The sequence below is a fragment of the Argopecten irradians genome, chromosome 3 (genome assembly GCF_041381155.1).
Source record: "Argopecten irradians isolate NY chromosome 3, Ai_NY, whole genome shotgun sequence".
Lineage (NCBI taxonomy): Eukaryota > Metazoa > Mollusca > Bivalvia > Pectinida > Pectinidae > Argopecten > Argopecten irradians.
This window is the reverse complement of record NC_091136.1, coordinates 22,413,017-22,437,111: the sequence shown is the minus strand read 5'-3', so window position 1 is coordinate 22,437,111 and position 24,095 is coordinate 22,413,017. Positions and strand designations below refer to the sequence as shown.

The 24,095-nt window shown below is 33.4% G+C and overlaps 1 protein-coding gene and 1 pseudogene across 1 annotated transcript; both read right to left on the bottom strand.

Annotated features, from left to right (window-relative positions):
• Nucleotides 1-3,737: 3,737 nt before the first annotated feature.
• Nucleotides 3,738-4,268, bottom strand: LOC138319972 (histone H1-delta-like; annotated as a pseudogene).
• Nucleotides 4,269-10,106: 5,838 nt separating this feature from the next.
• LOC138319563 (axoneme-associated protein mst101(2)-like) lies at nt 10,107-23,731 on the bottom strand. Its single transcript, XM_069262715.1, has 5 exons — nt 23,178-23,731; nt 21,906-21,936; nt 15,188-15,770; nt 14,560-14,623; nt 10,107-10,719 (listed from the first exon to the last, which is right to left on the bottom strand). The coding sequence occupies exons 1-5, from the start codon at nt 23,705-23,707 to the stop codon at nt 10,173-10,175; spliced, it is 1,755 nt and encodes a 584-aa protein (XP_069118816.1). The 5' UTR covers nt 23,708-23,731; the 3' UTR covers nt 10,107-10,172.
• Between the last annotated feature and the right edge of the window lie 364 nt (nt 23,732-24,095).

The window sequence follows — 24,095 nt, the reverse complement described above, 5'->3', positions numbered from 1 at the left end:
TATGGATAATTAGTTAAACGCTTTTACAAGTAGGTTACAGAAACACAAATATCAAACAGGCGCCATCTTGTGAGATCCAAGGATTAGTTCGTTATCTTGCTGATAATTTCCTAAAGCATATTTCTTCATATATATTTCTGTAATGACATTAGTGGACTACAAATATAATTACGTATCATGAATCGTTATTTCTCATATTCGCTTTCCAACTTACAAAATCATAAAACGATTCTTTGATATTTTCAACCACTGCTATGACTCAGCACAGCAATAATATATTTCACTACCTTATTTACCGATTGGAAAATACATTTTCTGCCTGCCTGTGAAAATTTTGATTGAATATTTTTTTCTGGCGTAACATTTGTTCTATTTTCGATTCATCTATTCCATGATACCCTCGGCGTTTTGTTCCATTCATTATGAATTGCATATATCATTATAGTAGTCCATTGTTCGGCTGTATATATATTTGTCTACCTATATAACATTGATCGCCTTCGTATTTTAATTGTTAAAGTGCACGATGATGATATTAAAAGTTTGATAGAAAATACATTAATACAGTATCATAAATTAAATATTTCATGAATTGCTTTTTATTTATTTCGGTCTGTTCGAAAATATTCGCAGATTTTGTAAAATATTTACAGATGTTTTTCTTACCCAGATAGTTTTGGGGGCAATGTGATTAATTTTTTTCCCATTGTCAAATAAACAGCTGTATTTAAATTGCCATCTAATAAAATTGAACAGACGTGAATATAACTATTCGCATTTGTTTGATTTTATTTCACTATCACGAAAATGTTCTATTATTTACAGCTGTGATTCAGATTATCAAAAATGAAAACATTACAGTAAACTAAAATCTCTTGCGTGCAATTTACTATTTTACTAAGTTTATCTCCACAAATTACTTTGTCCCGAAATATATTATAATGTATTTTCATTTTTTTCTGCAAATTTGTTTTGAAATGAAAAACGCGAAATATGATAGCCGCGAAAGAAAGCTGATTTACAGAAAAAAAGGTCTGACGGCCGTCCATCTCTGATCAGTATGTTATTAATTAAACGATGGTATATGACGACATCGATAGGAATGGAAGATGATCATATTTAATACTCAACTCTTAGTAAACAAAACATTGGAAACTTTACCATTTGTTTCTTTATAAAGAATTTTCCTACCTTTCATTTTGTTGATGCAATCCAACAACTCTTTATTACATAATTGACTTTTTCCTGTCTTTCCATACTATAAATGTTTTCTTAATCAATCACTGTTATTCACTAAATTTTCTGCTTAGAAACAAATTTGTATGAGTTTAATCAACTGATTTCTGAATCTTTTGATTACTAAGAAATTATATATGAATTCTGTGTTTGCTTTGTGAAATATACAATTACGTTTTAAACTAAAGGTTGGAATACAAATATAATTTTCTAAATCTGTGATCCACATGTAAAACTTCAGGGTCCAACAAAATGTTTGCCTTGGTATAATCACAGCACCATGGAATCCTTTGAGCAGGATTTAGAGCCAATTTATATAATTTTCAGATCGATCCCTTGGACAATATATCACAGAAATAACTGTGTGAATTAACTGACAACTTTACTTAATACATATAGGTTTTTTTAACAGGTAGATAAAGCTAGTAATTAGCCTATTCAGACGTCGGGACTAGCTTTGAAATGTTAACAATGTATCAGTAATGAACAAGTGGTCTGCGGTAAATTTAGTGTCATGTCGATTTCCACTGAATGGTATTACTTCCAGATAGTAGGAAAATTGTTTTGATAATAATCATGGTGAGGACTTTTGGAAATGATTAATAAAAATGTTCTATTTATTCAGCAATATAAGTTTGAATTAATGATAATAAAAACACATTATTGATTTGTAATAATATTTAAATCGCAAGATTTGGTTTACAACCAAATTTATGAAATGTAATAATTGTTTTAATATAATGATCAGTGATCAATGCGTTTTAATGATGATTTCGATTTAATAATAATCATTCGACACACTCGATTACGTTGATGCGATTTTGTGTATTTGATGTTTTTTTTTCTGTCATGATGTAAGTGAAATGGAACGAATATCTAGCAACAGACTAATGAGCAAAACGTTGTTGACCTTGGAAACCTGTTTGACTCATAATTCTCACGTCTAATTACGAAGATATGATTGCATTTTTTTTATTCATCTGGCTTAGAATTCCTACGAAATGCCGTCGTCTATATTTTGACGCCAAAGTCCATTTGTAAAACTCTTTGATGACCACAACCTATTTAACATGCGTTACCGGACTATCCTGATGAAAGGTTTGAAGAAATGTTAACATAGCATATTTTCAAACAACTCGCCATTACTACAAGTCGTGCTACAGCATCGGTCCAACATCAACAACCATTAAGCTTACTTTATTTCAAGAGTGGCCCCCCTTTAATCAAGTACAAAGGTGATGAAACGGAATACTTTCCAAACTTTTTTTAAGCATTCGTCACAAGTGTTAGGTGATGTCCTGATATCAATATAATTGCCATCAATAAATCTCTGGATTTTTTTAGTTACAGTAGCTGTCATTACGTTATAAATACCTAAAATCTTTCATATTTGGAAAGACGGTATTGAATATGAGAAGTTTGTCAGAAAAAGTATCTACCTATTTTATTCATTCAGTTTCTCCGTGTTAAACGAAAATAAGTTGAGAATGTCAGTGTCGTTAGTGATCCGGTAACTGTAACGTTCTCGGAACATGAACTTTGTTCCCGCGTACGCTTAGAGTTTCCTATGATAATTCGATCATGAGATTGAATGCTAAACGAAGTGGGGGTTTTTGTTTTTGTTTTCAATCTTTTTGTGGACATTTGTAAATACAGTGAGAAACTCGCTTCATCAAATGTAAACCTAAATGAAGACGGAATAAGTAAGCTGTTGACTCTTTTACCAAACAGAATAAACAAACGAAAACATTGGATAATTTTATCTTCAGAAAAAGACAGGATTTTAAGGATCTTTTAATAATTTGTGGTTTTGTTGTCGCCACATTAAAATTAATTTAGGTAACAAAAACAAATTTAACTGCAGATTTGTATAGCGGCTGGCATTCATAAAATTACCTTTTAATGGCTTATTCTGTAGTACGCTATATGAAACTATTCGGTTATATCATGAGATGTTAACCGAAATTCTATTCAGGTAAAAACAAAAGCTTAATTAACAATAAAACTTTACAGAGAGAACATATACACAATACCCGTTTCATCAAAGGCAAAGGAATAAATAGCCTGACCTGATCTGGTTCACTTATCAAACAGTTGACATGACAACAGCCTGAGGTCAAGTTTGTCTTACCTAATGTATTGACAGTTAGGTGCTGCCAAAATCCAAGCTTTCGGGCAGATTATAAACACCAGAGAGAATCAGTTTGTTTTACGTGTGTAAGGACACCTATATAAACTTGTAAACAGGTTGTGTAAGCACTTTTACTTTTTGTATATTAGGTCTGAATAAGTATGCTTTCTATGATCGAAAATAAAATAATTGATTTCCTGTGCTTAATAAGCAAATACGTTCTATAAAGCGAATGCCGGATAACGGCTTCAGCTGAAATAAAATGCGTATATTCTCGAGATATCATCGGGGACTTTTTGAGTGATATGGGTAGTCCTGATAAGGACTTTTATGGTGAAATGGTCAATCATGACCAGGTGATAAGAAGTGTTTACTTCTTGGCGGGCTTCTTGGCTGCTTTCTTAGTGGCTGGCTTTTTAGCTGCTGGTTTTTTTAGCTGCTGGTTTCTTGGCCTTCTTGGGAGTCTGCTGCTGGCTTCTTAGCTGCTGCTGGCTTCTTAGCTGCTGCTGGCTTCTTAGCTTTCTTGGGACTCTTTGCTTTCTTTGGCTTAGCTGCTGCAGCCTTCTTTGGCTCTTTTCTTTCTTGGGTGCGGCTTTCTTGGCTGCCTTGGGCTTTTCTGCGAGCTTGAATGATCCTTTAACAGCCTTGAGTGTTGCTTTGTGTCTTCGGCGCCATTCTTCAGTGCAGTGTTTAATGCGGCTTTGGTTTTGTTGTCATCGGCGACCTTGTAGTTAGCCAGGACGTACTTCTTAATGGCGATTCTTGAAGAACCATTTCTTTCCTTCAGGGCGGTGATAGCTGCAGCAATCATCGCAGCATAAGTAGGGTGGGCTGCTGGAGCCTTTGGCTTGGTTGCCTTCTTGGCTTTCTTGGCTGGAGAAGCTGGTGCGGCGCTCATGGTGATGCGTTGGATAGCCTTCCTGTACCGTGGTATCAGTGAGAATGACAAAAATTTTGAAAAACCGCCTGTTTACGTATTTTGCTCGGACGTCGTCGAAGACACCCCCCACAGCGCGCTTGCTTTATTCTCACTGCAATGCTCTGATACACAAATATGTGTTTCTTAACCCAACTTTAACAACTCCTGGTTGATTTAATAAAACATAGTCACTTATCATCTTCATATGAACTTTTAGGTTTTTGTCTTGAGATTCGAAATATCTCATCGAGAAAAGTTAGATATGCTCCTGAATCGTATATTTTTACAATTTTCTGTCGATAATTCGATTTTTTGTCGAGGAATTTTCAATATAAACATGGATTTATATTGTAAAACATTTTGCTAAAGATGTTTTCTCCACATTTTCATGTAGATCAGCATTTTTTCTTTCGAATGATATGTATAACACACATCATGTCCATATGGATAATTAGTTAAACGCTTTTACAAGTAGGTTACAGAAACACAAATATCAAACAGGCGCCATCTTGTGAGATCCAAGGATTAGTTCGTTATCTTGCTGATAATTTCCTAAAGCATATTTCTTCATATATATTTCTGTAATGACATTAGTGGACTACAAATATAATTACGTAATCATGAATCGTTATTTCTCATATTCGCTTTCCAACTTACAAAATCATAAAACGATTCTTTGATATTTTCAACCACTGCTATGACTCAGCACAGCAATAATATATTTCACTACCTTATTTACCGATTGGAAAATACATTTTCTGCCTGCCTGTGAAAATTTTGATTGAATATTTTTTTCTGGCGTAACATTTGTTCTATTTTCGATTCATCTATTCCATGATACCCTCGGCGTTTTGTTCCATTCATTATGAATTGCATATATCATTATAGTAGTCCATTGTTCGGCTGTATATATTTGTCTACCTATATAACATTGATCGCCTTCGTATTTTAATTGTTAAAGTGCACGATGATGATATTAAAAGTTTGATAGAAAATACATTAATACAGTATCATAAATTAAATATTTCATGAATTGCTTTTTATTTATTTCGGTCTGTTCGAAAATATTCGCAGATTTTGTAAAATATTTACAGATGTTTTTCTTACCCAGATAGTTTTGGGGGCAATGTGATTAATTTTTTCCCATTGTCAAATAAACAGCTGTATTTAAATTGCCATCGAATAAAATTGAACAGACGTGAATATAACTATTCGCATTTGTTCGATTTTATTTCACTATCACGAAAATGTTCTATTATTTACAGCTGTGATTCAGATTATCAAAAATGAAAACATTACAGTAAACTAAAATCTCTTGCGTGCAATTTACTATTTTACTAAGTTTATCTCCACAAATTACTTTGTCCCGAAATATATTATAATGTATTTTCATTTTTTTTCTGCAAATTTGTTTTTGAAATGAAAAACGCGAAATATGATAGCCGCGAAAGAAAGCTGATTTACAGAAAAAAAAGGTCTGACGGCCGTCCATCTCTGATCAGTATGTTATTAATTAAACGATGGTATATGACGACATCGTATAGCAATGGAAGATGATCATATTTAATACTCAACTCTTAGTAAACAAAACATTGGAAACTTTACCATTTGTTTCTTTATAAAGAATTTTCCTACCTTTCATTTTGTTGATGCAATCCAACAACTCTTTATTACATAATTGACTTTTTCCTGTCTTTCCATACTATATAAATGTTTTCTTAATCAATCACTGTTATTCACTAAATTTTCTGCTTAGAAACAAATTTGTATGAGTTTAATCAACTGATTTCTGAATCTTTTGATTACTAAGAAATTATATATGAAATTCTGTGTTTGCTTTGTGAAATATACAATTACGTTTTAAACTAAAGGTTGGAATACAAATATAATTTTCTAAATCTGTGATCCACATGTAAAACTTCAGGGTCCAACAAAATGTTTGCCTTGGTATAATCACAGCACCATGGAATCCTTTGAGCAGGATTTAGAGCCAATTTATATAATTTTCAGATCGATCCCTTGGACAATATATCACAGAAATAACTGTGAATTAACTGACAACTTTACTTAATACATATAGGTTTTTTTAACAGGTAGATAAAGCTAGTAATTAGCCTATTCAGACGTCGGGACTAGCTTTGAAATGTTAACAATGTATCAGTAATGAACAAGTGGTCTGCGGTAAATTTAGTGTCATGTCGATTTCCACTGAATGGTATTACTTCCAGATAGTAGGAAAATTGTTTTGATAATAATTATGGTGAGGACTTTTGGAAATGATTAATAAAAATGTCCTATTTATTCAGCAATATAAGTTTGAATTAATGATAATAAAAACACATTATTGATTTGTAATAATATTTTAAATTGCAAGATTTGGTTTACAACCAAATTTATGAAATGTAATAATTGTTTTAATATAATGATCAGTGATCAATGCGTTTTAATGATGATTTCGATTTAATAATAATCATTCGACACACTCGATTACGTTGATGCGATTTTGTGTATTTGATGTTTTTTTTTCTGTCATGATGTAAATGAAATGGAACGAATATCTAGCAACAGACTAATGAGCAAAACGTTGTTGACCTTGGAAACCTGTTTGACTCATAATTCTCACGTCTAATTACGAAGATATGATTGCATTTTTTTTATTCATCTGGCTTAGAATTCCTACGAAATGCCGTCGTCTATATTTTGACGCCAAAGTCCATTTGTAAAACTCTTTGATGACCACAACCTATTTAACATGCGTTACCGGACTATCCTGATGAAAGGTTTGAAGAAATGTTAACATAGCATATTTTCAAACAACTCGCCATTACTACAAGTCGTGCTACAGCATCGGTCCAACATCAACAACCATTAAGCTTACTTTATTTCAAGAGTGGCCCCCCTTTAATCAAGTACAAAGGTGATGAAACGGAATACTTTCCAAACTTTTTTTTAAGCATTCGTCACAAGTGTTAGGTGATGTCCTGATATCAATATAATTGCCATCAATAAATCTCTGGATTTTTTTAGTTACAGTAGCTGTCATTACGTTATAAATACCTAAAATCTTTCATATTTGGAAAGACGGTATTGAATATGAGAAGTTTGTCAGAAAAAAGTATCTACCTATTTTATTCATTCAGTTTCTCCGTGTTAAACGAAAATAAGTTGAGAATGTCAGTGTCGTTAGTGATCCGGTAACTGTAACGTTCTCGGAACATGAACTTTGTTCCCGCGTACGCTTAGAGTTTCCTATGATAATTCGATCATGAGATTGAATGCTAAACGAAGTGGGGGTTTTTGTTTTTGTTTTCAATCTTTTTGTGGACATTTGTAAATACAGTGAGAAACTCGCTTCATCAAATGTAAACCTAAATGAAGACGGAATAAGTAAGCTGTTGACTCTTTTTACCAAACAGAATAAACAAACGAAAACATTGGATAATTTTATCTTCAGAAAAAGACAGGATTTTAAGGATCTTTTAATAATTTGTGGTTTTGTTGTCGCCACATTAAAATTAATTTAGGTAACAAAAACAAATTTAACTGCAGATTTGTATAGCAATGGAAGATGATCATATTTAATACTCAACTCTTAGTAAACAAAACATTGGAAACTTTACCATTTGTTTCTTTATAAAGAATTTTCCTACCTTTCATTTTGTTGATGCAATCCAACAACTCTTTATTATATAATTGACTTTTTCCTGTCTGTCTTTCCATTACGTTTTAAACTAAAGGTTGGAATACAAGTAGAATTTTCTAAATCTGTGATCAACATTTAAAACTTCCGGGTCCAACAAAATGTTTGCCTTGGTATAATCACAGCACCATGAAATCCTTAGGGCAGGATTAAGTGGTCGTCGGTAACTTTAGTGTCATGTCTAATTAGTACAGCTTTTTTCGAAGTTATGTCTTCCAGGAAAGGCGTTAATTGCTTTGGTAATAAACATATTAATATCAGATTTCGCAGTAAATCAGCACACACAGAACAGCCATTTGCTGATAGGTCATACACGATAAAGTAACAATACATACACGAGATCAAAGAGTTACAAAAAAGCAAAATATATTTCAACATATCGATAAACTAACCACAGACAAAGATATACAATAGATATCGGTATTTTGGAAATGCTTATTAAAAATGTTTTATTTATTCAGCAATATAAATTTGAATTAATCATAATTAAAACACAATGATATTTAAATTGCAAGATTTCATTTACAACCAAATTTATTAAAGATGCTCCATCGCCGATAAATGGTAGTTAAATGTTATAACTGAATTATATATTAATAATAGATTTGAATTGACTAGTTATCCACATTCAATGATCGATGCGGTTTAATGATGATTTCGATTTAATAATAATCATTCGACACACTCGATTACGTTTTGCGATTTTGTGTATTGGATTGATTTTCTGTCATGATGTAAGTGAAATGGAACGAATATCTAGCAACAGACTGATGAGCATAACGTTGCTGACCTTGGAAAACCTGTTTGACTCATAATTTTCACGTCTAATTACGAAGATGTGATGATTGCATTTTTTATACAACTGGCTTACAATTTAGACGCCAAAGTTCATTTGTAATACTCTTTGAAAACCACGACCTATTTAACAAGCATTACAGAAATATTCTAATGAAAGGTTTGAAAAAATGTTAACATAACATATTTTCAAACAACTCGCCATTTCTAACAGTCGTGCAACAGCATCGGTTCAACATCAACTACCATTAAGCTTACTTTATTCCAGGAGTGCCCCCCCCCCCCTTTTAATCAAGTACAAAGGTGATGAAACGGATAACTTTCCAAACTTTTTAAGCATTCGTCAAAGTGTTAGGTGACGTCCGGATATCAATATAATTGCAATCAATACATCTCTATGGATGTTTTTACTTACAGTAGCTGTGATTACGGAATAAATACTTAAAATCCTTTATATTTGAAAAGACGGTTTTGAATGCGAGTAGTTACGTTCTCGGAACATGGACTTTGTTCCCGCGTACGCTTAGAGTTTCCTATAATAATTCGATTATGAGATTGAAAGATAAACGAAGATTTGTTTGGGTTTATTTTTCAGTCTCTTTGGGGACATTTGTAAATACAGCGGGAAACTCGCCTCATCAAATACAAACCTAAATGAAGACAGAATTATTGATCTGCTGACTCACTTACCAAACAGAATAAACAAAAGAAAACATGGGATGATTTTATTTTCAAAACTAGATAGGAGTTTTAAGAACTTTTTATAATTTGTGATTTTGTTGTCACCACATTAGAATTAATTTTGGTAATAAAAACAAAATAAACTGCAGATATGTATGGAGAACGACATTATTAAAGTTACCTTTAAGTGGCTTAGCTACATGAAACTATTCCGTCACCGTCATCTTGGGATGTTAACCGACATATACACAATACCAGTTTCATCAAAGGTGACAGAATAAATAGCCTGACCTGATCTGATTCACTTATTAAACAGTTACCGTAACAACGGCCTGTGGTCAAGTTCGTCTTACGTAATGTATAGACAGTTAGGTGCTTTGGGGCAGATTATAAACACATGAGAAAATCAGTTTGTTTTTACGTGTGTAAGGACACCTACATAAACTTGTAAACATGTTGTGTAAGCACTTTTACTTTTTACAAATTAAGGTCCGAATAAGTATGCTTTCTATGATCGAAAATAGAATAATTGGTTTCCTGTGCCTAATAAGCAATTACGTTCTATAAAGCGAATGCCGGATAACGGCTTCGTTTGAAATAAAATGCGTATATTCTCGAGATGTCATCGGAGACTTTTTGAGTGATTTGGGTAGTCCTGATAAGGACTTTTATGGTGAAATGGTCAATCATGACCAGGTGATGAGAAGTGTTTACTTCTTGGCGGGCTTCTTGGCTGCTTTCTTAGTGGCTGGCTTTTTAGCTGCTGGTTTTTTAGCTGCTGGTTTCTTGGCCTTCTTGGGAGTCTTGGCTTTCTTAGGCTTGGCTGCTGCTGGCTTCTTAGCTGCTGCTGGCTTCTTAGCTTTCTTGGGACTCTTTGCTTTCTTTGGCTTAGCTGCTGCAGCCTTCTTTGGCTTCTTTTCTTTCTTGGGTGCGGCTTTCTTAGCTGCCTTGGGCTTTTCTGCGAGCTTGAATGATCCTTTAACAGCCTTGAGTGTTTCCTTTTTCACGCCATTCTTCAGTGCAGTGTTTAATGCGGCTTTGGTTTTGTTGTCATCGGCGACCTTGTAGTTAGCCAGGACGTACTTCTTAATGGCGATTCTTGAAGAACCATTTCTTTCCTTCAGGGCTGTGATAGCTGCAGCAATCATCGCAGCATAGGTAGGGTGGGCTGCTGGAGCCTTTGGCTTGGTTGCCTTCTTGACTTTCTTGGCTGGAGAAGCTGGTGCGGCGCTCATGGTGATGCGTTGGATATCCTTCCTGTACCGTTGTATAAGCGAGAATGAAATTTTTTTTGAAAAACCGCCTATTTACCTATTTTGCTCGGACGTCGTCGAAGACATCCCCACAGCGCGCTTGCTTTATTCTCACTGCAATGCTCCCATACACAAATATGTGTTTCTTAACCCAACTTTAACAACTCCTGGTTGATTAAATAAAACATAGTCACTTATCATCTTCATATGTCCTTTTAGTTTTTTGTGTGGAGATTCGAAATATTTCATCGAGAAAAGTTGGAAATGCTCCTAAATCGTATGTTTTTACAATTTTCTGTCGATAATTCGATTTTTTGTCGAGGAATTTTCAATATAAATATGAATTTATATTGTAAAACATTTTGCTAAAGGTGTTTTCTCCACATATTCATGTAGATCAGCATTTTTTCTTTCGAATGATATGTATAACATACATCATGTCCATATGGATAATTAATTAAACGCTTTTACAAGTAGGTTAGAGAAACACAAATATCAAACAGGCGCCATCTTGTGTGATCCAAGGATTAGTTCGTTATCTCGCTGATAATATTCTAGGAATATATTTCTTCATTTACATTTCTGTTATGACACCAGTGACTACAAATATAATTACGTATCACGAATCGTTATTTCTTATGTATGGTTTCCAACTTACAAAATCATAAAACGATTCTTTGATATTTTCAACCACTGCTATGACTCAGCACAACAATAATATATTTCACTACCCTATATACCGATTGAAAAATACATTTTCTGCCTGCATGTGAAAATTGTGCGTGATTGAATATTTATCTGGTGTAACATTTGTTCTATTTTGAATTCATCTTGTTTCATGATATCCTCGGCGTTTTGTTCCATTCATTATGAATTGCATATCATTAGAGGTCCATTGTTCGACTGTATATAGTATGTTGATCGCCTTCGTATTTGCACGATGATGATATTAAAAGTTTGATAGAAAATACATTAATACAGTACTATAATAAAATTAATAGTTCATGCAATGCATCTTATTTATTTCGGTCTGTATGAAAATATATTCGCAGACTTTGTAAAATATTTACTGATTTTTTCTTACCAAGATAATTTTGGGAGCAATGTTTTTTGGCGGTTTTTTTTTTTCATTGCGAAGTATACAGCTGTATTTAAATTGCCATCGAATAAAATTGAACAGAGGTGAATATAACTATTCGCATTTGTTCTATTTTTTCACCAACACGAAAATGTTCTATTAATTACAGCTGTGATTCAGATTATCAAAAATGAAAACATTACAGTAAACCAACTTTCTCTCGCGTGCGATTTACTTTTGCGAATTTCGCGATCAATGTAAATTCGCGAAAGTTTATCTCAACAAATTAATTTTTCCCGAAATATCTTATAATGTATTTCCCTTAATGGATAAAAAATGCCCATATTTAAACTTCACATCACATTAAAGAGATGGATTTTAAGATTGAAAATAATTCGATTAGAAAATTAAATCAATGGAATTAATGTTATTTTGATATTTTCTGTTGATTGTGTCATTCGAGTCCGCGGAACATTTGCTATTTAAATATAAATATGGTGTTAAATATTTAGAAAATATTCCTTTTGCCAAAAATAATTTATTATATGACTAATTTTCTTTCGAATGGTATATAAATCATGTGTTATAATCGTCTTTGTAATAGGTAAATTTGTCGATTAAAATGGACACACAAACACAAATTTAATTGAATAAGTGTCATTTTGTGCGGCTGGTCTAGCAGTCCTAATCCTCGATCATGTTGATATATACTTATGTAATTTGTAAAATATTCTTTTAGTTGTGCTTTTGTAGAATTAAATATCAATGACAAATTATTATTGCAGTTATACAAAGAGTTTTAAATCCATACTAGAGCTGATAGTATAACGTTGTATTAAGTAATGGCGTGTGTAACTAAAAACTCCAAAACTATCAAAAAAGGTAATGTTCAACGTGTACTTTAATGTAGACAGAAAGATAAATGTATTTAAAATGTTTTTAGCTGAATAACATATTAAGAGTCACATTTATTTTAGTTCAATTTATGATATCGGTATGTTAATCGTATTACTATATTAATATATAATGTATTCACACAAGCAGTAAATATTGTTGTGAAATGCTAGTTTGCCGTTTTATCCTAGCTAGTATTGTTGAATAAACCCAATTAGCTTATCTTTATCATTTCTACATTTTCTTTGGAAGATACTTTAAACATGTGTATGCACTGAGGGCAAAGTTGTGTAACAACAACTGTGTACAAATAGCCACATTAACGAGTTATTGTGACAATAGCATATATTTTTCCATTTACATATACTTTAATTTCTATAAAAACATAAAAAAAGTTTCTTGCAGACTTCTATAAGAGAGAAAAGTGGGTTGTTCAGAGGTAAAATTATAAAGTAAGAGGAGAGAAAAGGAGACGAGGAAAAACGTATCTAGCAACTGTTATCTATAATGATAACAGTTTACAGTGTATTGATTAAAAGCATAGGAGCTCTCGGAACTAATATCGAGTAAAAAATAAAACAAAAGTATGTTGACAGTAATCTTTAGGAATATATTGTGGAAAGCGAAATAGAATATCGTTAACTTCATCCTTCAAAAACCAAAATACCGCCTCTGTAAATAAGACATTATAGATAAGTGACAGCAACCTTTGTATTAAAATTGTTAATGAAACCAGTAAAAACATTGTTATATGTCGTTTTCCTATGCATACATTTTTTCATATAAATTTACACTTTAAAAAAATTATAAATCCTTTACTTTGTCTTTCGAATTAATGTTTTGGTTTGATTATAAATTGATTGAATAATGAAGAAGAATCTCTATAATTTTGCTTTATCTCATCATAAATATTTTAACAAAGCAATATCATAAAACTTGATCATCATACCAAAATCATAAAAATATATCATAAACAAATATCAGATAATTACATAATCATACAAATATCACAAAAACATGATTATCATAAAACTGTAGCATCATTCAAATATCAAACAAACTATTATACACCAATTTCATAACAATGAGAAAAAAAATATATTATAAACTATAGATATTTCAAAATAATGAATATTAGGTCACATGTATCAGAATTCCTACAAATTAAATCAGTAGAAAGATGGCGGTAATACTATCAAAAGCAGACTGTAATCTGAGGACCAAAGCTGGGTAAGCCTATACAGCACAAACACGCCGTTGGAGCAACACCAAGCCGTTAACAATAGACGTAATTACGTAACATTAGCTAACGGTTGATAATAAACAGTGGGGGATAACATATGGGAATAGGTTAAATGGATTGATTAACCTCTCTCTGATATGTACACAGTGGGTCATTTTACATAATAGCGTGTCAAGTTCGACCTGCAGCTATACGAGTATAATACATTTATATAGATAGCTAGGCAGGTCAAGTATCAAATACAGGAAATAACGACACTTAAGATAGTCGTTTTCTAAAAATAAAATTAAACGTTTAAATTGTTCTGACCATCTGTGTCCGCGGTTACTTAAATTGGTCTTTTTACGTCTGACTACTTTCAATGGCGATTTCATTTCGGGATCTAAGTAAAACTACTCTAAAAATATTTTTTACATACCTGCAAAAAATCTATTTTTTAATTTTTTAAATGCATATTCGGACAGCAATTGCTCTCTTTTGTTTATTGTATTAGCTATTTTGACAATGAGTTTCTGTGAATCATTTTATATATACATTATTCTGACAGTTTTTACGCTTTCGGTATTGTTTTATTTTCAAATATCTTAGTTTTTTTGTATGTTTAGATTGCCATATATACAGACATGTACTTGAGTCTAGGTTTGAAACCTTTTGATAGTGTCAAGTTGGAGTGTTCTGTTTCTTGTTTATCATCTAGAATAAGGTTATGTGTACAGCATGATTAGAATAATTCTGTAACACGTTTCCCTTTATTTTTGCAAGAAAATCCAGGTGCTTATGTGTACGTTTTCAGCACCATGCCCCATCAAAATAAAAGCGGTCAATGATCTTTTTTTCGTCATTAGCTGGTATTGGATGAAACGTATTTATTAAAATTAAATTCAAATATATGAATTATTAACATATTTAAATTTGAATAATTTACTGTCGGTAATTAATATATTTCAGGGCAGTTGTATTTTAATTTTAACGAAGTTGTAGATCATCTTTTGTCGCGAATATCATATGTGCGTGTTAAAACACTGTATCGCGAGGCATTTTTTATAAGGCTGAAAAAAATATTCTTTTAACCATCTGTATAGTGAACAGATCTGGTAATGCATTAAAATGGGAGTTATATGGACGTTTTTAGAAAGCTGAAATAAAAATGCGTATTTTCTCGAGATATCATCGGAGACTTTTTGAGTGATATGGGTAGTCCTGAAAAGGACTTTTATGGTTAAATGGTCAATCATGACCAGGTGATGAGAAGTGTTTACTTCTTGGCGGGCTTCTTGGCTGCTGCTTTCTTAGCTGCTGGTTTCTTTGTCGCTGGCTTCTTGGCGGCTTTCTTTGGTGTTTTGACTTTCTTTGGCTTAGCTGCCGATTTCTTGGCTGCTTTTTTGGGACTCTTCTTCTTTTCGCTTGCTGCTTTCTTTGGTTTAGCTGCGGCGGCCTTTGGCTTCTTAACTTTCTTCGCTGCTGCTTTAGGCTTCTTGACAGCCTTTGGCTTCTCTCCTAGTTTGAATGATCCAGAAGCTCCGGTGCCTTTAACTTGTTTCAGTGTACCTTTCTTCACCATAGCATTCAGTGCCATCCTGAGGCGGGCATTGATTTTTGTCTTTTCATCGCCAACCTTATTGTTGGCCATGATGTACTTTAGAATGGCGATTTTAGATGAACCTTTCTTCTCTTTCAACGCTGAAATAGCTGAAGACACCATATCAGCATAAGGAGGGTGGGCTGCTGGAGCCTTAGGCTTAGCTGCCTTCTTGGCTTTCTTAACTGGAGAAGCTGGTGTAGCGCTCATGGTGATACGTAGGTTATTCTTCCTGTACCAAGGTATTGGCGAGAGTACAGACTTTTTGTTAAACGAGCTATTTACTCATTTTGCTCGGACGTCGTTGAAGACACCACGCGGCTCCTTTTGCTTTCTGCTTACTTTTACCTTGTTGTACAAAAATTGTGCTTTCCTCCCCAACTTTAAACTCCAATTGTGAAATTAATAGACTCCATTTACTTTCAGTCTCTTGTCATAATGAGAGATTTTTTCCCGTTGAATTCAAATCTGTTGATTAGAATACTTCACTGTGTATAGAAGCTATGAATGTCCACTGATTTCTATCAACATTGTGACGTGGTAGCGAACATTTTCGACTAAATACGTCAAGTTTGGGTATTGAATATCCTACAAACATAACTTTCATTACATTTACATACAAAATAAATATTTTTCTCTCAAATCACATATAAAACATGTACTAAAGTCATTTCATTGTTTAGTAAAACTGCAGAAGAAACAGGACACAGAAACACAAACTTCGCACCGGCGCCATTTTATGTCTCCGCGATAACGCATTTTCCAATAAATTCAATAACGTGATATTCTGATGTTATAAATAAACGTACACTTATTACACACATAGCCGTATTCAAAAGAATGAAATACTGTTTTTATATATATGTATTGAGTATTTCAGAGTTCTATCTCGTAAGTGTCTTTTGTTGTTATATTGGCATAAGTCATGAAAACAAAGAACGAAGAATTTGAGAGTGCATGCTTGCTTCAGTCAAATCGTTTATAAATTTATCGTTTTCTAAAAGAATATAAAGTATGTTTCTGATACTATGTACCGTAAATTTAGGTACATTACAAACACCAGTATACTCGCATTTTGTCAACAAATGTTTTCATAATCGTTGAAATATGGTTTACATTAAATAACGTTTTTTATTATTATTTTCGAATGCGGTTTTTTCAAGACTCAAGAAATTTTATTTTACGTCGCATATCAGAAACAAATACAACATTAGCACTGTAGTGCTATTCTCGCGACAAACATAAGTACGTTGTAATTTAACAATGAAATGGCTGGCAAAATATCACAGACATAATTATACACTGCTAGACTTTACAATGACAATGACACAGAAAATATTGTAACATTTGAAGTAAGCATAGTCACATGGAGTAAAAAAGTAAGTTAATATTGAACACTAGTATACCACACTGGTGTTACTATAGAGTATTAAGTGTAATATACATATATATATGCCAATATGGCAAAAAGTAAAAATTGACAGAATAAACACTAACATAGTGTATATTAGAAATAATATCAATCAAAGAGATATTTAAAAAGTTTAGCTAAAGATAACAGATAAAATTAATGTGTTGGAAAAAACATCTTTCAATCATACAATGGATAGTGACTATGACTTGAAGGAATTAAAGATGTCAAAGGGGGACTTCTCAACTGGCAGGGTTAGAACATCCCAGGTGCCAGGTAAGCAATTTACGGAACGACCCATAGTTATCAACTAGTCTAAGGTCATTCGGCAGCCTGTTCCACTCCTGAGATGCCACAAACCTAAAAGATCTTTACCCATATGTTGAGGTATTCACCTTAGGAATCTTCACAGTATTGTCTTTCCTGAGGTTGTAAAATACTTCTTTCTTATCAATTAAATCATTTAAAATAGATGCAGAAATACTATTTAGAATCTTAAAAACTTCAGCAGCCATATATTTCACTCTAGTTACATCTTAGTAAGATTATTCCCCAGTCTCTTTAAAACTGCCAGTTGCTTAGATGCATTTCTGCATAAGTGTGTAATATATAAATCAAAGTTTAAAAGAAAATCAATATCAACACCTAGCAACTTCACACTGTTTTCTAAACATTGTTTCATATATAAAAAATTATCAATGAGAGAGTATTGTCATCCGCATAGTTGTACAGACTACACTTATCTACAAAGGTAAAAATGTCGTTTATAAAAATGTTAAAAAATAAGGGTCCCACAATGGACCCTTGGTGGACTCCTTTCTTGACTTCTGCCCATTTGCTGGTGTTGGGTCCCAGTCTGACCTGCTGCATCCTGCCACTCAGGTAGCTGCTAATGAAATTTATGGCCTGCTCACTGAGGCCATAGATGCTTTCAGCTTCCCAAGAAGCAGGTTATGAGGAAAGCAGTCAAAGGCCTTGGACAGATCCATGAGTATCGCACCAACAAGTTGATGGTTGTCCAAGGCCTGTCTCCAGTCCTATACGTGTATACGTGAATTATATAAAGGTGATTAAAAATGCTATGTAATCTTAAACATAAAATATAAAAATTACTACAATAATCGATCATAGCCCTGACTTAAGCCTTTACCAAAAATCATTATGCTACCTTATAACATTTTATCTGTAATACATTGTTTAAAAAAGTAACCAAATACAAGACTCTCTGTCCAATTATTGAATTTTGTAACTATATACCATGTTTTGTAAACAATGTCATGAATCTTTTTGAAATGCAAGTTATAGTTATCCAGTGTAGTGGTGGATAAACTTTATCAAATATCTAAATTGATATAAGTGGTCTTAACAACGGGACGGTAAATGTCAGTATAATTTATTAAAATGATATTTCAGAAGCTAAAAGGATAAAATATAAAACCTTTTTTACTTTTCTAGATTGTAACTTATTTCCCTTGTCTGTTACCTAGTTTCGTGATATCGTACCTTTTTTTCCTGCTGCCTAATGTTATATGGAATAAGTTGAGCTAGATAAAATAGATTAATGCGATTTTAAGAAAAAAACTAGATGAGATAAGACTTTTTAACAATTTATTTGTTAGCTGAATTGTCTTTGAATTATTACATTAGCTATACAACATTTTATGTTATTCTTTAGTGTTTATTTTATTTACTTAAATTGCATTGCGATGTGTCTTGTCGTGCTCAATGTATTTGTAAATGTGTTACATGCGTAAAAATTTAAAATTAATATAAGGCCAAAAAATATGTTACCCGACCGACCATAATTTTTTTACCCGTGGCCCTTATATTTTTTCCACTTTTCTACGAAAAAAAACATCGATCTCAGACTCCGGTTCCGGCCATTACTTTAGAGTGAAAGACACAACGACCTACCAACCCTATTTTATTTTTTGCCAATCCAATGTATGTAACTAAACAGATATATTGTGATTTTTTGGCCTGGTAAATAAGGTGTTGATATTTCTCGGAGTACGCTCCCTTTAATTGGACCGAAATTTACCATCACCACAGGCGTTTGGCTCTATAAACACTCTCTCTCTCTCTGTCTCTCTCTATATATATATATATATATATATATATATGTAGATTTATTTTCTGATCGTAATATTGGTATAAATTTCCTAGAAATATAGGGAGAAGTATAAAGCATTGGTCACAAATTTATATACTTTATTGAGTCATACAAATATACATTAATTTGTAAAACATATATCTTTGGAAAGTATAGGACAACGACGGAAACGTATTGCAATGTGAGAAAATAAATTATAAAAAAGTCGTTATAGGATTTATCAAAATGTTTTATGTATTAAAAAATATTGTGTAGAGAGATGGAAATTGTAAGAGAGTGTAATAGGATATAAAATGAACTATATATGAGAAGAATCATGCTAACATGACGGAGGGAAGTGATGTATACTTTATTTGACACTATTCATCATTACTAGAATTCCTAATGTCTCTCAAAACCTTATTCGTCTCTCAAATTTCTTATGTAGAATACGAACATACAATCCACGTTAGAGTCAACATTATATAACATGTACAGACGAAGATTTCAAAAAAGTTTACACTGTGCAATTTAATTTACCTATATACATGTATTAAAGATGCTCCACCGCTGACAAATGGTATTTTTTCATTATCAAAATCAGGATCAGACGATTTGGTATTTTTCTTCAGTTACAAAAGTTACTTACTTTACACCATTACCACGATTAGAAAGTTTGAGCTTCTAATTTTACTTCAAGATAAAAATATTAGAAATAATTAATTGCATCCCGAAAAAAAAATCCACGGCACTATGTTCTATATAAAATGAAGTTCTGACAGCGCATGCACCAAAAACAAAACAAGTTATTTTATATTATTTTTTGTGTTAATTAGACATATATATATACATATGATTAAACACCAATTGTTGTTCAAATGATGAATATCATTTATGGTCTGTCGGCGGTGGAGCAAATAATCGTGTATATTGACAGAAATATGTGTGGATTTTGGTTAATAGATCTAGTGGAGTGGATTGCCAATAACAAAACCAGAAATAGCACAATGCTTGCTTTATAATATGTATTTCATGGAAATACATAAAATGTATTTCATGGAAATACATAAAATTTAATGTATTGTAGCCACCAAACAATATACAAAACGCATGTATTCATGGTTTCATCATCCTCCAGGGGTTCCGATCACTTACGATCTCTACACCCCTGGACTATCTCATAGTAAAACTGGAGGCAACAGAATAGAACAGGTAATTTAGTCATTTGATGTACATCAAAAGGGCCGTATAACGGTACACTGTGGTTGACTATGTAGCTTTGTGGTTTCATATAAAGAACACGTATATCGGGGCTCATTGCTCGTGAAATCGACAAGTGTTTATCACAGAGGAGAGTAACTTTTATGATGCTGTGGGTAGTGGACTGCCATTCCCTTCAGTGTTTAAGGTGATGGTCACCTATAGCAGCTCAAACTGGTTTCTAAACCGAATAATGCTCATTGACAAGACTATTATGGGCTTCGATAGATTTTTCTATCACTTATGACTACCAAGCTTTGATAACCCGTTTATAAATCATTCATAATAATTAGTTTTCATATTATGAATTATGTATACGAGGAAATGTGCCAAACAAGTGTACGGGTGTATAATTAGTACCCTTAGCCACTAAATTGATATACCATTAAAGTGTACACGGAACGGAAAATAATATTTAGATATGTTATTCTCTTTGATCTCCTGACAAGAATGTTGAAAACCGCATCAAAATCGGCCATTTCAGTACCGAGATACCGCCCTCCGAAGTGCTCGATTTTTACCTGTATATCGACTGCTAATCAGGGAATCGGCCGCTCACGCTGATTTGAGGAATAACCGGATGTGACGTCACGGGGACAACGGCAGTGAGGTGTTTGGTAGTGGTTATAGCACAAAGGTGGACATATATATATTCCTGAAATGGGGTTACGAGAATTTTACAAATATATATACAGTATACAGTTAAGATGACGTTTTAATTATATATAAAATAGGAAATATTGCAACCGAAATCAGGCTAAATACATAAGTAGATTAGAGGAAACATGTATAAGTTATATATGTTATGGTATAAGCCTGGACCTTAAGCTTGTATACAAACTTTTAACTAGAAATCTTATGTCTGTTTTAACAGCTTACTAAATTAACAGACCTCGAGAATATTCAATTTGCATTATGTTATCTAACAGACGAATTCGAAAAGTGATGGCCATATAATTATCCATTTGAATATGTTTCTGTATAAATAATAAAATTCACTAGGCCTATGGATTTCAAGAATCAGCATGACGAATAGAAAATGTGTGAAATGTATTTCATAGTTCAATACACGTAAATATCATAGACATAAATTGGGGGGGGGGGGGGGGTTAAACAATATTAAAAAAAGGAAACCACTTGAGAGATTGAATTTATGATGTATAATTCATATATAGCTGTAACAAGTCTCTCTTCCTTTTAAAGCTACAAGTACCTGTATACCGACATGTGTTATTTTAACAATCTTCAACGGTCATATAGATTATCATTATTGGTATTCAATAATGATCGATATTGACCAAATTCACTAAGAATTGCATATCCGAAATCTAGCAACTATCAGAAATATCAAAATTCTGACATTGGGCATTATATTTGCATTGTTCTTTCTCGACATGCCATATGTAAATAATTTTGTAGTTTCTGTTATTACAATACATATACATGTAACCAGAAACATATATACAAGACAAATGTATATGCATGAGTCTTTCTGAAATATATACATCTAGTGATTGATACACTTGTTACACGTTATGTACGGACGGTATATTTTACTGTAAACCAAGGATTTATAAGTGTAAACAAATATGACATTATACAACAATTACATGATGGTCCATCGCTAACTTACCTGTGATCTTACTTTTGACACCTGACGAGAGCTAATCAACAACGCGGGACAGGTCACTAAACACCTTTCTTACGTAATCTGGCTAGCCCCCTCATTAGTCTCGGTTGACCACGCGTTTTAGTTACTGCAGTATACAGGTATAGAGATTTACGCAGCACGACATTGGCAATTCGGAAGTATTTTGATTTTGATACTAGATATTCTGATAAGACATAGACATCTTCAATCTCGTTTTTTTCGTCTGACCCGTGAATGATTTATTTTTCAATTAAAGACACTAATGATTGAACATGAGCAAAATATCAACAAGTCGTCGGATATGCTGTATTATATGAAAGCTGAATGTATTTCGTTAAAAAAATGGATCGATTTCAGTTATAACGCAGTTAAAAGATGCATTTACATATATGCAAAAAAATCTGTTTAGAATCATGCCATCATAATTCGTATTGACAGGCCTAGGTTATAAAAGTCAGAAATTTATAAAGCGAGTTTGACAAGTAGACATTCAACGACACGAGACGGGTTTTGGATAATCCTTGGTATAATAATGATGTATATATGGTTTCTACAACGTACGTGGATTATTATGTACATTTTATTGCGTATAATTATGCAGAGATGTTCATTTATCTACGAGAGGTACATCAATATATGCATGGTATAAATCCCTATTTTCAAGCGTATTCTAAACTCATATCTGTGATTGAGGATAATATTTATTAGGTATCGGACATGAACACTGGTATTTGTGTATTTAAAATCGATATTTACCAACAGATAGTTTTTATTAGATGGCAGACACCGAAAATCGCCACTCTATCATATGCGAGTAGAGTAGGGCCCGTTGTCCTCGTGACGTCACAGGTCAGGGGTCCCGAATCGGGGTCAATGGCTTGGGGCTTCAGGTGTGTTCTAGAGAATAGTCGCATTATCTCTAATACCGTAACCGCTATGAAACTCGAACTTTCTCCTTTCTAAATTGTATCCAATAACGCGTTTATCAAGCCATATATGCCAAACCATTCCGTGTACACTTTAACAAGAGTAACGATTAATTTCCGGTTGGAATATATCTGAACATAATATTGGATACCAAAAAATACTTACATGACCCAATCTGTCGCTAGTGACATTTGATACAAGTGTCTGAAACAAGATGCGTATATTTTCGAGATGTCATTGGAGACTTTTTGAGAAATATGGGTAGTCCTGAAAAGGACTTTTGGGATGCGGGGTCGACAACGACCCAATGCCGAGAGAAGTATTCACTTCTTAGCGGGCTTCTTTGCGGACTTCTTGGCTGGTTTTTTGGTGGCAGGCTTTTTAGCTGCAGGTTTCTTAGCTGCCTTCTTTGGCGTCTTGGCTTTCTTCGGCTTAGGTGCTGCTGCTTTCTTAGCTGCGGGTTTCTTGGCTTTCTTGGGGCTTTTGACCTTCTTTGGCTTTGCTGCTGCGGCTGCCTTTGGCTTCTTCACCTTCTTTGCTGCTGCCTTTGGTTTCTTCTCTGCCTTGACCTTTTCTGCTAGTCTAAAAGATCCCTTAACAGGCTTCAGCGCTCCTTTTGTTACTCCGTTCTTCAGATTCTTCCTGATGTTGGCTTGAAAGTGGGCATCGTCGGTGACCTTGAAGTTGGCCAGGATGTACTTCTTAATGGCAGCTCTGGACGAACCATTCCTTTCTTTCAAAGCTTTGATAGCTGCGGCAATCATATTGGCATAAGGAGGGTGGGCTGCTGGAGCCTTCGGCTTGGTTGCCTTCTTGGCTTTCTTGGCTGGGGATGCTGCGGCTGCTGCGGCGCTCATGTTGACGAGTGAGGTATTCCTGTGCTGTAGTATACAACGAGAATAACTCAATTTTGAAAATCCGTCTGTTTACCTATTTCGCTCGGACGTCGTCGAAGACACCCCCTATTCGCTCTCCGGTAAGACAGCCGGTTTTTCATGTTAAACAAATGATGTGCTTTCTGGACCAACTTTAACTGTATGTTGTGAAATTACTAAAATATTTTTAAATTTGATTTCATGATTATAAGGAAGGATTTTCTCTTAGAATTTGATAAACTCGAAATGAACGAAGTTCATAAATAGGAAAAGGTTGTTTATAAGACATTTTCTGTCGACAATGCGATTTGAATAAAGGGAATTTCCTATAAAGATGTAAATTTATTGAATATCATCAATAGAAAATACT